The sequence below is a fragment of the Strix uralensis genome, chromosome 11 (genome assembly GCF_047716275.1).
Source record: "Strix uralensis isolate ZFMK-TIS-50842 chromosome 11, bStrUra1, whole genome shotgun sequence".
In the NCBI taxonomy this organism is placed as follows: Eukaryota; Metazoa; Chordata; class Aves; order Strigiformes; family Strigidae; genus Strix; species Strix uralensis.
In genome coordinates this window covers 12,584,726-12,599,817 of record NC_133982.1, presented here as the reverse complement: position 1 = coordinate 12,599,817, position 15,092 = coordinate 12,584,726, and the positions used below count along the sequence as shown (strand labels likewise).

At 35.2% G+C, this 15,092-nt stretch overlaps 1 protein-coding gene across 10 annotated transcripts in view; it reads right to left on the bottom strand.

Moving 5' to 3' along the window:
* DENND4A (DENN domain containing 4A) overlaps positions 1 to 15,092 on the bottom strand; it is a 61,954-nt gene that overhangs the window by 12,833 nt on the left and 34,029 nt on the right. For all 10 annotated transcript variants that reach the window (XR_012630491.1, XM_074881040.1, XM_074881039.1 and 7 more), the window contains exons 12-21: positions 14,775 to 14,875; positions 12,622 to 12,840; positions 12,230 to 12,375; positions 7,119 to 7,252; positions 6,091 to 6,226; positions 5,278 to 5,484; positions 5,046 to 5,174; positions 4,628 to 4,772; positions 2,412 to 2,528; positions 687 to 827 (exon numbers count right to left, since the gene is read on the bottom strand). Coding sequence is in view for 9 of the 10 variants with exons in the window: in XM_074881040.1 (XP_074737141.1) it covers positions 687 to 827; positions 2,412 to 2,528; positions 4,628 to 4,772; positions 5,046 to 5,174; positions 5,278 to 5,484; positions 6,091 to 6,226; positions 7,119 to 7,252; positions 12,230 to 12,375; positions 12,622 to 12,840; positions 14,775 to 14,875 (1,475 nt within the window). In the remaining variant the exon portion in view is untranslated. The remainder of the gene's footprint in view (positions 1 to 686; positions 828 to 2,411; positions 2,529 to 4,627; positions 4,773 to 5,045; positions 5,175 to 5,277; positions 5,485 to 6,090; positions 6,227 to 7,118; positions 7,253 to 12,229; positions 12,376 to 12,621; positions 12,841 to 14,774; positions 14,876 to 15,092) is intronic.

Sequence of the window (15,092 nt, the reverse complement as noted above, 5' to 3'; positions counted from 1 at the left end):
CAAGAAAAGTCTCAGATGTATTTAGTTTCCTCTTTTGGAGACATACTCCATTATTCAGAGGTTTGAAAGCTAGGGACAGCAAAGGTATCTAGGAAAAGGTAAAAAAAAGCAACACTTTCTAACCTGATGAATTAGAAATGGAGCCCACAAAAGGAGTTTGAGAGATTTCTCTGGCAATATTTGCCAGAGCTTAAAGATGCAGACTTGAAAGTATGATATTACAGTATTTCAGGCACAGCTGACAGTAATATAATAACCAGATTTGACATTACTAAAGACTTGTGAAAATGCCTGAAAGTTTCTTTTAATTGTACTGCATAGAAGCCTCTTGTCTATCCTGAAAGAATTTATTAGTTGCTGGAGGTTATAAGAAAAAAACAAGACCTGGGATTTTGTAAGCAGATGTTAACTACAGCAAAACAAAACAAACAAGAAAAAAAATCTGGAAATGCACAATATTCAGATGCATCTCCCTGACACAGCATATGCAGACTCTAACCTAAACTTGCTCCCACAAATCAGCCACTGCCATTACACCAATAAAATACTGGATGTTTTACGGACAACAGAACTCAGGCACAATACTTAAAGCTCTTGTTAGAAATGGCATGTGTGTGTGTATATATATATATAAATATATATATAAAACTACACAAGAATCAAAATCTATTTTTTCATCCACTCACCCGTGCTAGCTTCTGCTACAGTATTGTCAATGGTACCATTGAGCCGCACTATGCTAGAAGCGGCTTTTTCGTTACTTGAGGTCTGATAATTTAGTTTAGGTAGGCAATCACCACTCCCTTTTGCACTCTCCACTTCGGACACTGTAGATAGAAGAGGACAGAGTTCTTTAGAATCAAAGCAACTTAATTTAGGTCTCAAGTTTCCATTACCAATATTAGATGCTTTATGTAGAATTAAGTGACAGCATGTTGTACATATCTCATGACACATAGGCTGATATCTACTTGGGCAGAGGCTTTCAAGCTGGAACAAGTGAACTATGGATATTTAATTCCCAGCATTACTTTTATAACTAGAAGTTCCATAAGCTTCTGTACACGAAGTCCAAGTAACCAGTACTTGCATACCAAAACTTGTGGTGGTTGCAGAGACTAAGACTGCCTTTGTTCACTTGCAAAAGATAGGTGTAGGAGTATTTTCTCCTGCCTTTGCAAGAGCTCAGGGCCAATAAGTCTGTCTTCGTATAGATCTCATTACCCCACGACCATGACTACACAAGAGAAATGAAGCAAGTGTTGTAGTATTTATATTTATGTCTTTGATATGAAAGACAAATTCTGTTGTCAGGTGGCTACCCAAAATAGACAATTACTTCTCTAAAGGAATGCAAGCAACTTAATATTCTCAAGTTGTAATCAAAAGTGCAAAACATTTTCAGCATAGAATATTACTACAGAGAGCCACAAACTTGCCTTAATTATGGCTAAAAATAATAGAAGCTTTAGGCAGAATTCACATTTTCTGTGTTCTCAAAAGTTTCATTAAACCTAAATAGCCTGCCTGCCATCTTACAGGTATGTTCTTATGACTGTGGGTAACATTTACACAAATTTTCAAGCAAACTGAAGAAAAAAATACTTATGCTAGAAGGAAGACTGTGGTGAAAAGAAAACACTGAAGTAACTTTTCTGGTTCCATATTTTCTCACACTTTTACATGATTTCCACTTGACAAGGGGACAGTTAACTCAAATATTGGGGGAAAACACACTGAAAAATTTGAATAATCATATTATTAGGAGAACATTTATTATGAAGACTATTTTCAATGAATGTATATGGGAATCTATAGTACTTATACATTTTTACTACACAATCTGATCTGCTCTACGCTTGCATTAAGTCTATGCTGCTCAACTGCAGTTAAGGGAATCATGAACAGCAGATGTAAAACCTGAAGAAAAAAAAAAAAGGTCCACAGCAAATCCAAAGCCCTTCTCATTTCTGATCCATCTCCTAAATTTTGAGAATTCCAGGGAGCTGAGTAATTTAGACCTTTCACAGACCTGCAAAAATTCAGCTGTTTCCTTCTTGTGGGATTTATAAAGAAAACAGACTGGTAGAAAAGGCTTTCTTGTAGATTATACCTATAAAGCAATTTAATTTTTTTAAAAGACAAAAACATTAAGCTGTAATTATCATTAAGCCTTTATATTACCATTATCACTTATTTGAAACAGAGGAGGGAAAAAAGAACTGTAATTTTGAAAGTTAAACCATTAGACATCCAGAAAATTACATTTAGAGGAAAGAACTTAAGGCATGAGTGTAAACTGCCATTATCACATACATTCACTGTAAAAAATTGAGCTGTCCCACTTAGGGATTTCAGCAAAAGCTATTTATCCACAATGAACTAGATATCTGTATTCACAAGATACATACAAGAACTGGAGTCACTCTCTCTCTTGTCCTCTTTTTGTTCTTGTATATCTTGAAGAGAAGTTTTCCCTTGCCTGGCTTCTTTGAATGATGTGTTATTGCCAAAGTCTGAAACTCCCCCTATCATAACAGGACAATGACAGAAGACAGACAATTATGGTATTTAATAGCGTGACATTGTTAGACAGAATAAATTGAATATCCACAGCAATTCAAAGGCCTCTTATCAAGTACATTCCAATTAACAGTGAACATTTTACCACAAAAAAAGTGAGAAAAATGATTGGCTTACTTTTACAGTATAAACATTGAAGCGATGCTCTACAGGATGAAATTAAAGGGGTAAGTTGCAACATTTCTTTTTAAATACTGTACTAAAGCACTGCTTGTCTTTGATTCTGTTGCCTGGTTTATTTGATCAAATTGTCTCATCTTTTCAAGAACTCTAAGAGGCATCTAAACATGGTTTCATTTTAGCGTAGTATGTTTCTCAGAGTTAATGCATGTAATTCTCATGGTTTTATTCTAGAAAGTAAAAAAAATTGAAACAATGCAGCAGCAACCATGAGTTTGTTTGCAAAATATGATTAAAATAAAAATAATCAACGCCACCCAAAAACACCCCTGCAAATGTTCAAGCCAATATCTGGTCATTCTTAAGACAAAACACTGACTCAAGTGTAACTAATATAGTCTCATTGAGTGATTTAAAGAACTTAACACTAATATGGTTGTTCGTCCTCCAGGTTGTTACAAAGCATTAGCACCAAGATAAAGCAAATTAACAAAGCAGAATAAGTTTCTGTTCATTATAAATGTTAAGTGAGCACTTCAAGTCACACTCATTCTGTGTCCTTTGTCCAGGCCAACCTGGAGTCTCCAGCAGCCCCACAGCATCTTTAGGGGTTTTACTCTCCTGCAGTCTAGGAGATAACAGTAAGCACCTGTCCAGGATCAAGAGGCTACAACACAGCTGAAAGTCAGCTTCTTTCCCTCTTTTCCCTAAAGAGGCTGCACTGAATCTCTACAGAGAGGGTAAAGACCTTGTTGCTATTATAAAGATAAGAAAATATTCTGGAATTTATGAAGAAGTTTTTAGATTGCCTGAAGAGTCAGCAGGCATTCTAGCTATGTGCTTTCACGCAAAGAAATATCGAAAAAAATCAGATGATGTCAAAAGCAAATCCCATTAATTATATAAATGACAGTTACTTAGTAAAGAACTAATTACACTTCCTTAGTTTACATGGTCTGAGTTGAGATCAACACTGCTAAGCTCTTATACAGTGCTTTGCACAGATAGGTTTAAAAAAAAAATCATTAATCAGGAAGGTCAGCTTCATGAAGAACAGGCAGAGATAAAATAAATTCGTTCAAGGTCATCTAGAAGACTAGTGACAGAGCCAGAAGTAGGACTGTAGTCTCCCGAGTCTAGAAGAAACACTTTAGCCATAAGGCCATCATATCTATTCTGTTTGTCAGGGCAAAGACTTATTTGTACATATTTGGAATCACAGAATAGCCCTGGTTGGAAGGGACCTTGAAAGAGGATTCAAATAACCTTCATACATTTATGCATGTATATTGTAAAGGTCTTCCAAGGTCAGCTACAACTAAACTAACTATATTGCTGGTACTTTAAAATGTACTATCTTACCTTACTAAGTTACAAATACTGTGGGAAGTAGTACCTACAAAAATTACAAACTACAGGTAATCTCTAGCATGATAATATGGCCATTTGAATATCATGTAAATCTTTACTGGAAAGAAAACCAAAGTTTACAGCCTCAAATATTGTACTTACATTCTAGATAAAAATAAGTATGTTAATTTCAGTTGGTACGCAGAACCTGCAAACAGTACTACAAACTCAAGGACTAGTTCTAGTTGCCTCTTAACTCAGGTCAAAAAAGAGGGCAGAACAAAAAAGGTAAGGCTGGACAGAAGTTTCTGCCAGTTATGAGACTGGCTATTGCATGTAGGATAATTATCACCTAGATCTCAGGTTCATATTTTGTCTCCATGAAGAGCTGATACAATAAATAAAGAGCAGACTATTTTGGATTCAAATACAAAAAAAGCTGTTTTTTAAAAATCATGCAAGAACTTATTTTTTTTTCCTCTAAAATGGTTTTATCATCAAATTCACAACAAGAAAATTATTTCAAAAGCTTTCTATCAGCATGAAAATAAAGAAAAGGATGTGAATACTCTACCAGGAATGGCTGTATGTGAGGTGCTTGCTGGTAACTTTTTCAATGCTTTTTTAAACTGTGCTATTCCTAAAACAACGTTTCGTATTTTCATCCATAGGAAGTAGCCACCTCGATTGCTTGAAGGCCAGGTACTTTCCAAAACGGCCTATTTTGGAAATATCAAAGTCAAATAAAGTAATCTTAAGAAACAGTCAGGTGTGAAATCATTAACTTAAATAAATTGGGTTACACTGACAGTTCTAAAGTAGACTTCTAAACCTACAAAAACAAAGACAACACAATTATTCTGTCTTGTATTTCTTCCAGTTACTAGAAATGACAGAATTACATCTGAACTGCTCCCTTATTTTGCTTGCTTCTATTTGTCTGGATAGAATTGCCTTTTTTTTTTTTCCCTTCCTCTTTCAAAAATACTTACCTTATTGTAGTAGCCATAAGTAATGGCATTAGGGTCAACACCAGCTTTCTGCATTTCAAAAAGCACTCTCACTGCTAGCACAGGCTGACCATACTGTCCACATAGCTGCATGAGTACTCGGTAGCATACCTGAAAATACACAAGTTAGTATTGTGCTTCTATAGCCAAACACGTACTTCATTCAATAAAACCCATGGGGTATTTCTGGAATTCTGGGGTTGACTTATTTTACCTCATCAGGTGGATCTATTTTTTTGGTATGCATTTTTTGTAGAACGTCATATGCAGTTCTCAGAGCCCTGACTTTTGAATGGCACACTTTCACATACGCAGGAAGGCAGATAAACCAAAGACCATAGCAGTGACGCAACAAACATCTGGACCACATCTGCGGTATGGATGAGTACTTCTTAGCAATTTTATGTGCAGATTTGATTTCCTGTAAAGAATCATAAAGATTATTTGTGTATATTTACATACACATTACACAAGCCTGTATGTTAAAAACTGAACATGTATCATTATACCGACAGAAACAGCAACATTAATATGAACATAATAAAGTGGAAAAAGAAAATGAAAGCAGAATGATGCCAAAAACAATTTCTGTGCAATATTCCCCTCCTAGAAACTTGCATTTCTTTAAATTTATGTCTATTGGTTTTGGACTGCATTTTTTGTAAGAAACGTTTCAAAGTCAGAGCCCCTCTTAAAGCCCTGGACAGCGAAAAGCAATGAAAAAGTGGATGTGGAAGCCCAACAGTTAATGCTCAGGGAGAACAGCGTGAAGAATGTGGAAGGTATAGGGACAGCAGAGCAAATGACAGTCTGTGTACAGGGGCCCTGTGCAATACAGTGTAGGCAAGAAGCACAGGTAAACATCCAAAGAACAATTAGCATGGCTACCCTGCAGTCACTGTAGCAGTGAAGAACCGTTAGTTAGGCTGCAGCCACTGCCAGTCAGTCTTTATGGCCAAACTCAAGACAAAGGCAGCAAGCTCTCACTTTCCAAAGCGCCTCATGCCACAAGAATACCTGCAAGTACCTGTTTAGTTCTTCTGAACATTGGCGATGGGCTGTTGGGACTACTGGCTTTTGAGGACAGTTTGTTATTTGGTGCTGTGAGAAATCCTTCAGGGCGCTCAAACAAATCCAGTCTTAGTACTGGAAATCCATTGTAGCTGTAAAAGAAATGCGTCATTTCGCTTCTGTAAGGCAGTTCTAAAGCAAACACATCGCATAATAGCAAATGAAATCAATTGCACGGTTGCACTAGAAGTTACACAGGAAATAGAAAACACAAAAGTAAACCTTTAAAGACACCGTTGACAAAGTGGTTTACTAATCCATCTCCATGATTTCATAACCCTGCACAAACAGTCTCTTAACCTGCTATTTCTATGTAAGCAACTTAAATTGATAAATATATTTGCTTTCATAGCATTTTCTTTAATTAATGTGTCAAATGCATTAGTATTGATTCTAGTTAATAAAAAAAATAATCTGTGTGGCTTAGTCCCTACTGAGCTTCACATGACAGATGTTTATAAAAATCAATATGAACAATATCAAACTATCTAAAAGATTAAATTAGATTTTAAGATGTTTCTCAGAAGTAATAAGGAAACCAATAGACAGACTCATTTGACATAATTACTAAATTAGTAACACCAGTTTTCAGTGATTCTTTGAAATACTCTCTCTTTCCAAAGAGCATCTGCAGCTTGTATCGTTATCAGCAGTAGCAGCAGGCCAACAGACTGGGTCCATTAATTTCAATTTTAACCTTAAAAAGTGTCAACAGCTAGCACAACGTAATGTGAACATGCAGCCAGCTTTATTAAGTATTATTGCTTCTGTGTGTACACACACTCAAAATCATTAAAACTTGAAAAGAGCTGGCACAGTAGGCATTTTACACACACATTTTTACTTGAGCAACATAAAGGGACAATCTGTACAGATTTTACAGAAAAGTCTGTACTTCGTGGCTATCACAAGAACCTAGAAACTAAACTCTACAAGGGCAGCTGTTAGGATTTGTGCTAGCATCTTGCTGTGTCCTCAGGTTACCTGTATTGTAGAGGGTGCTCTTCGCCATTTGGCAGATGAGGGATCTCAGGTGGTGTTATAAAAACTGTATGCTCGCTTTTGTATGACTCATCCAGCTCTATAAGTCGTGTTTCCCCAGTTTTGTCCATGTCTACCTGGAGAAGTTATGTTAAAAGAAAAAGTAGTTACTAGTGTTATTGTATTTTCTGTTGTTACAGCTATAAGGTCAAGCAGGACAAAGTCTGTATTGGCAAAGGACTGCATCTTAAAAGTAAGGATGACTTGCAAAATTATGAGAATAATAAGTGTTGCATCCTTTTTGTAAACTTTACCCCAACACAACAATAATTGTTTAATAATATACTCTGAATTGACTGTTTTCAGGTAAATATTACAAGTAGTTATACAAAGAGGTTAATCTTTCTGGATACAACCATTTCTGGAACCATGTTTCCAACTGCAGCAGTAAGTTGAAATTTATTTTTAAACATGAAAATAAGACCTATTTTTTTCCTCTATTTTAACCACTGAAAACAATAACAAACTTAATCCAATTGTCTGAGATAAACAGAATCTACAAGCAATGCTATCTAGTAATTTCAGTCACTTACATAGTCATTAAGGTCATGACAGTTTGCAGACATTGCAGAAATAAATATGCATTGAAAGAGATAATGGAATAAAAATGTCTGACCTCACTAAATTAAAGGGGGACGGAAGTAACTTTTTATTTTCTCTAAGAAAACAGTAATTGAAAGGTGAAGGGTAGCTTCATGATTTTTTTCTCTTTCAGATAACTCAACAGTTGTATGTGTGAAGACAAAGCACATACTGCGTGGTCCTGTCCTCTCATAGCTAGGATAGAAATGCAGTTCATGGATAACAAAGGCAACTTGTAATAATACTATAATTAAGCATAAATTACAGCTGCACCTGTTTTGTTTTGAGCTTTGTAGCTGGCAATTTGACCATAAATCTTTATTTTGCTAGCCTGACTGTTGCAGAGAGGAGGATAGATTTGCACTCCCCAAATTAATGCCCCTAATTTAAAGACAGCAGCACAGACATATTCCAAGGCTCCAGGCAAATTTCAAGGCATCAAACTGCAGGATCAAGTGGGAGAAAACTGTCCAACAATTTCACTGAAAGAATTCTATTCCATTGCTGGAGACAAAACTAAAGAACCAAAGCAAAACTTGGCCACCCCAAACAAGGTTTTGGGAAACTATGAACTGTTTCCCTTTGAGAAAAAGAACAGACACGCCTTTAACTTACAAGCTTCCTACTGCTACTGCTCACATTACAGAAACCACTAGGAACAGAGCAAATATAACATGGATTACATTCCACCCAAGAGCCTTTACTTGACATTTGTACTTGTATTTGTATTGTTTTGTCTCTGATTTTCTGTCACCAATCGTGTATCCTCCAATACCTCATAAGCGCTGCTTCTGCTTGTGGCATGAGACACGTCTCCATCTCAAAGAGTTGACACTATCAAAAACTATTTACTTTGTAGTGCACAGACCATGCTTTTTATTCACATATGGATAGCCCCAGTGTTCAGCTCAAATACTGTCACAGTTTACATTTATAGCCGTTATTGAAATGGTTTAAATGGCAAACAAATTACAGCCAAATGGTACATTATTTCAAAGAAATGAATAAACAACCTGTGGAACCCAAGAATGCATGTTCTTCATGCCTTAAGAGTTTAGCAACAGAGAATTAATGAACAAAAAGAAGTATATTCCACAGTTCTCTCCCTCCAGTGAGGTGGAAATACATCAAATAGTTTCAGTAGAATTCTTGAATATTTAAAATTTGATAAACATACAAAGAGGTGTTCTTAATTACACATTTTACTGCATGAGACAGATGGAAAGTATTAGCAAATCGAACCAGCCAAGTAGCAAGAACATATGGCTCTTGAAAAGTAGGAATAAACGAAACCTTACTTGGTAATTTAAATACTTCTAAGGATGTAAAAACCCCACAGTTACAAGTTTCACCAGTGAAATACAATAAAGCCACTGGCTTAAATATTGAATTGAGATAATTTTTGAATTCCTGGAAAAATGAAAACATGAGAGACAATTACACTATATCTTTCAGTAGACAAAATGAGTAATCAATTACAATCTCTGCTGCTGCTGCCTAGGATAAAATAACATGTAGAATAGATTACTCTTCAGTTTAAACTATTCTTATAAATTATTTGAGGCAGGTCTTAGATTATATTTTATAGATAACTAATTTCACAGTACATAAAAATTGTCTCAACCCAGTGGCTTATAACTAACCATAAGAAAGTGTTGTATCATCTTTCAACCCATGACATCACTCTTTCACACATACCTTTTCAGGTACTGGTTCACCTAGTGAAAGACATTAATACATAAATAAATATTCACTTTAGTGGAATCATTCAAATCTCGTATCTATCTGGTCAAAGTAGAGCATCTTGGCTAAAGCTCTAGTTCGTATAGCATTCCTTGGTATACTTCAATATTTTGACTTTGTATGTTACTGTTAAGCATACTATCAGAAATAAGAGAAATCAAGAAAGAGAAGCAGGAAAGAGAAGATGAGGCAGATATATCATCATTCAAAGAAATCCTACATGGGAACACACTCCCTCATGTCAGTGAAAACCTAGTTTCACAAGCAATTCTAAAGCCATGACAAATCTTAAATGCATAGCAATTCCCATGCCTCAGTTTCCCCACAATTATCACTGGCATAGAAGTAGTTGTCCCATTAACAAAACTGAATGAAATCCTCACTGACAGAAATAGATCAGAGAAGTATAAATGTTTTCCATAAAATTTATTCTCATGGCACAGTCACGAGCATTTTCTTATAGTGGAAAGAAGCTGCCCACAGCCTCAACTAGCAAAATAACTATCACTACTAGAACAGATGAGTCTCTGCTTCAGCTGTACAAGTGGTTACTTAACCTTTTAGAAAAGGTGAAAGCTCCAACAGTTCCACAGATTATGTGCAGTCTCACAGTAGCATCAGCAACCTAAGTATTACTTTTTCAGAAGAATTGTTTGAATTCCCAGACAAGATAACGTTAGCTAGGGCATCAACTTCAGTGCCCTCATAAACCATTCTATAAAATGAAATATAACAGATAGAATTTGACACTTACATAGTCATTGCATTCTGAATAAAAATCCTATTTAACATTAGTCAGAGAACTAACCTGCAACACGATGGAAACTAAGTACTGCTCAACAGTGTTTAGACACTGGGGTATGTATATTCCATTTTTAAACACTAACTGGCATAGAACAAAGCAAGCACTACATGTTAAAGGCTTTTTAACTGAACTATAGGATAACTGAGTGAACATTACAGAAATGTTTGTAATTAAATCCATTTACAACCCACGCATACCTGCAACTCATGCTGTAGAACTGAGAAGCACACTTTTGAGAACTACTACTAATAAAATATTGAGACTAGCAAAAGCCATAGAGCATTAAATACCATTAGACCATGCTTTTATATTTCTCTCAAACTTAACTGCTTTCAGATTTGTTTTCAAAACAACTCCTTTCAGCTCTTCTGCACTTTCATAGCAGAAATAGCCATAAATAGAAACTATAAATAGCAGTTTTCATAGTCTTCAGTATTAATTCCTGTGGAACAAACAGCAGGTGACCTACTTTACAGGCAATCCTAGACAATTGTGCATTACTGAAACAGCGTCCCAGAACAGTATTACAGGTAGCCATGAAGATGACAAGTACATGTGTAATTTCTTATAATATTAATAAAAATTTCTTTCATGTTACAATAGAAGCAAAGAGGGATATAAGATTGTGGGTTTCACTTCAGTTCTTCTGAAAACAAAAACTAAAGTGAAAAAAATTCAAGCAGCCTCAAAACAGTTCTGTAGATCCTCTTTGGAAATACAGGGAGTTTTCAGAAGCTAATATACGTAAAATATACTGTTTAGAAAACTAGGTCTTCACAGTGCTCAACACTATACTAATGTGGACCTCTCTTATAAGTACCTTAGGATTTTTTAGAAATCTGAGTGATACTTCTACAAAAGACTAAAAGGGAAATCCACTTTGAACTGGGAAATCCAACACTTGGTGAGCTCCAGTCCAGCAGAAGTTCTAAGCTTGTTTCAAGAAAAACACCTATTGTGATCACATTGCACTTTCACTCTCCTTGTCACATAACCTTAACAATTGCCCTTCCTTCTCATTACAAAGGGGAGAATTAGCATAGCAGCAGATAGCAAGGTGTTCCTTTACTGCAACACAAACACAACAGTAAACAGAACCCCCACAAAATGTCAACCTACCTTTGCAGCTTATACATGACACAACATAATAAATCTTGCTGGCTTTAAGAAACCTATACATTTCACATCCATCAATATTTGATAACAACGTCATTGCAAAATATTCTTATCCAAGAGAAGAGTATCAACATAAGCACTATATTTAAAATAGTTACATCAGCAAGCTGGTTTTGGGGAATTGGGGAAAGCAAGTGACAGCAGTATGAATGAAAGGAGAATTGACAGAGATTCATTTTAATTATTTACTTTCAGTACAAGCTTTCTAAAAATTCTCTAATAGTAACTAGAGAATTACTATTAGAAAGAATTGTTTTTAAGCACATTGTTTAAAAAAAGGTCAAAGAACCTTCTATTTATAATGATTAAAAAAATACTCAGACTGCCTTATATCTATTAGTGTGCTGCTCATCAACCCCATTCCTAAATGGGTGCATGAAGTATTACACAAGATATAAAAATGCTTGTAGTCTTATCTAAGGAATATAATTTTCTGATGAAGAAGCTCAAAGTTGCTACTTTACAGTCAGAATATTACACTTCCTACTAAGCTTGCATACATGTGAAAATTAGCACTTCTAATTTGTTCTTACAATATTATATTTACACTTTGAAGAATTTGAAGCAGAAAATGAAACAAAGCCCAACAAAAAAGGAAAATGGAAGGCTCCAGTGGCTAGAAAAAAGGAAGTAGAAGAAAAAAGAGAAATAAACTTGCACTTCAAATATATTCTTCTTGTACTATATCAGATAATGTAAATAACAACAGAAGTTAAAAAAACCTATATTCTTATGAAGACATGCTTACTTTATCTACGCAGTCATCAAAAAATGCAAGGCTTGCATCCTTATCACTAACAAAAGAACACTCTTCAATGAAGCGAATAAACATTTGAGTTTTGGTCATCAGTGTGTAGAACTTCTGATGTGAACGATCTCGACTTTTGAGGAAACCTATGAAATGAAATTAGAAGCATGTAAGAATGCCTAAAACAAAAAGCCCTCACCAAAAAGTCAGCATACATTCTACTACCGAGCAATAACCCTTCTGTAATCTTTCCCACTACTATGCAATTTCTTCTACACTTACATTTCTAACATCATTCACAACACTAACACTGCAACTATTTTTATTCTTTAAATAAGAGAGAATCGAAAATAAAAAATTAATATACATAAAACAAGTTTATGACTCTTCACCTTGTAGCTCAAAGAGAGAACTTGCATCTGTGGCTGTTTCAGAGGGTGCCTCTGTTATTGGCCTGAGATAAGACCTGTAACCTTTAAGTATTGAGGCCATGAAACACAGGAATGCTTCCTGGATCTCCAAATCTAACAGATGCAATTTCTTCCCAGAATTAAAATCATAGTCATTCATTGCTAATTCCATTAATGCATCTTCTCTTGGTCGCTGTTGCACTGTGAACAAAAACAATATTATAACGTTTCAGATCTTTTCTTTTTTTTTTTTTCAATATTGATAAAAAAATTCTCTTTATCCTACTAGATTCACTGATTACTGAGCTCCATTAAATTTGGAACAGATTAAAATATATGCGATTAAACTCAATCATGGCATGCGACAATGGATTCAGCTTGACCTTATACAACTCATGTATCTCTGGATAATGCCAAAAGCAAGACACATTTACTTCTTCAGCACATTAGTTACTACAGCAACAGAGAGAACCAGTATGGACAGAGCTTAAAAAAAACCCTCAAAGCAAGCTGTTTATAAAAACATGTCAAATTTTATACAAGAGCTGATTAAAGAAGCATATTTTAGGGACAAATACATAGATGGGATGTGTGTTACTTTTTTTTTTTTACAGTGCCTTTCATTTCAAAGTATTCCCAAAAAGTGGAAGATACATATTAAGTATCTATACACTCAGAAAAATACCACTCAGATACAAAGTGAAGCCATCAAAACACAACACAATGCAAAACACTGGTACAGAGAGAAAGCAAGCATTTTTTTAAAAAAGATCTAGCAAAATCCCTATTCTTAAAGTAGATACTTGTATCAACATTTTAAAGCCATCAGAACTCTAGCTAAGACTTCACTGCTACACACACAAAGTATGGTAATATGCTAATGATGTCTCAAGTGAAAGGATGGTTTCATTACTGTCCTTCCACATAATATAATTATAGTCAACCTCATATTGATACCATGTTAAATGCCTATTATAGAGTAAATTGTTTAAAGATCAGCACCACTATTTTTATAGAGTATAGAGAACATAAGGTTTAAGAATTTTTCTAAAGAAATCCTCACAGTAATACACATCAAAATTTTGAAGCAACAGACAATTTTTATCACCTACACACATTTTCTTGTGCAGCATACACACTTCAAGTTTACCTTCTATACATTTTAACTGGGACACGATTAAATTCTAGTGACCTCAATAGCCAAGAAGGTGTAAACAGCCTTTAAAAAAGCGCCCTAAATTACAAAGATCTCATGCAATATGCTTTCCAGGTATGTATTTCTCAAACATGCAGTGTTGATCAATCCCATCCTTTTCATACTCTGATTTAAGTCTTAACCACTTGCTGTCTCTGCCACAGCAACTTGATTTTACAATTGTGTTACTGCTCCTTAAGGCTCCCTCCAATGTCTATGGAAAACATTTTCTAAGCAGACAGGTAATGTCAGAGTGCTGATGGACTTCCTTCCCCCTTCACAAACCCTATTAGCTATGACACCCAAGCACATCAGCTGGCCTGGACTACATTTATATTTCCAAATGTTTTATTTTAAAGAATTTCACTAAACATCATCCCTATTCATATGCCTGCTTTCTCACATCAAGGTTCAATATACCTTGCTCTGCAGTATTTGAAGATTCTATCAACAACCAACTTTTTCTTAGAAGCGTCCTGTAATTGTGCTATACATTTTAAACCCCAATGTTTATAAAACATTTGTTATTTCCATCTTAAAATTTTAAGATAAAGTACTGTCAGCTTGAGTGTCAAAGTTATCTCAATTGTCAAGACTTGAGCAGGCTTTGAAGACAAAACAACGGTCTTTATTAGGTCCTGGCCTACTCTTTGCTTTACTATTTCCTTCTCATAAAAGCTCTGCACTTTTTTTGGTACAAGGGTAAGATCAAGCACCTCCTTTATACATATATATATATATATAAAAGTCTCCTCCACCCTAGAAGCCCCTACATGGGTTCTAATCTCTGGACTTAAAAGCACAGATTTTCCTGCTCCGTACAAAAACATCATGTTTAGTGTTAACGGGTGACTCAAGAACATATTTAATTAGCTATATTTATCTGTTAATATGGCACACTATATCCAGTGTAAATCTTACTATGAACTTTCCCACTCACATTCTGCCAGTTGCTGATATAAATTACTTAAAGTGTTCATCAGATTTTTACACGGTTTCTTTGGTAAGATCTTCCATGCAATAGCTTTCTTATCTCCAGTTCTGGAAGGGGAAAAAAAAAAGTATGAGTATACGCTGGAATATGTGTGTGTATAGCACTGTATTCAAAGAATTTTTTCTATCCCACCAGAGAAATGGGAGAACAGTGAAGTGTATTGAACAATTTGCTCCATTAAAACAGAACTGAGAAGGACTGAAACCAAACCAAAGTCAAACTTGATTTACTATGTGGAGATTTGATCACAGACATCCAAACCAA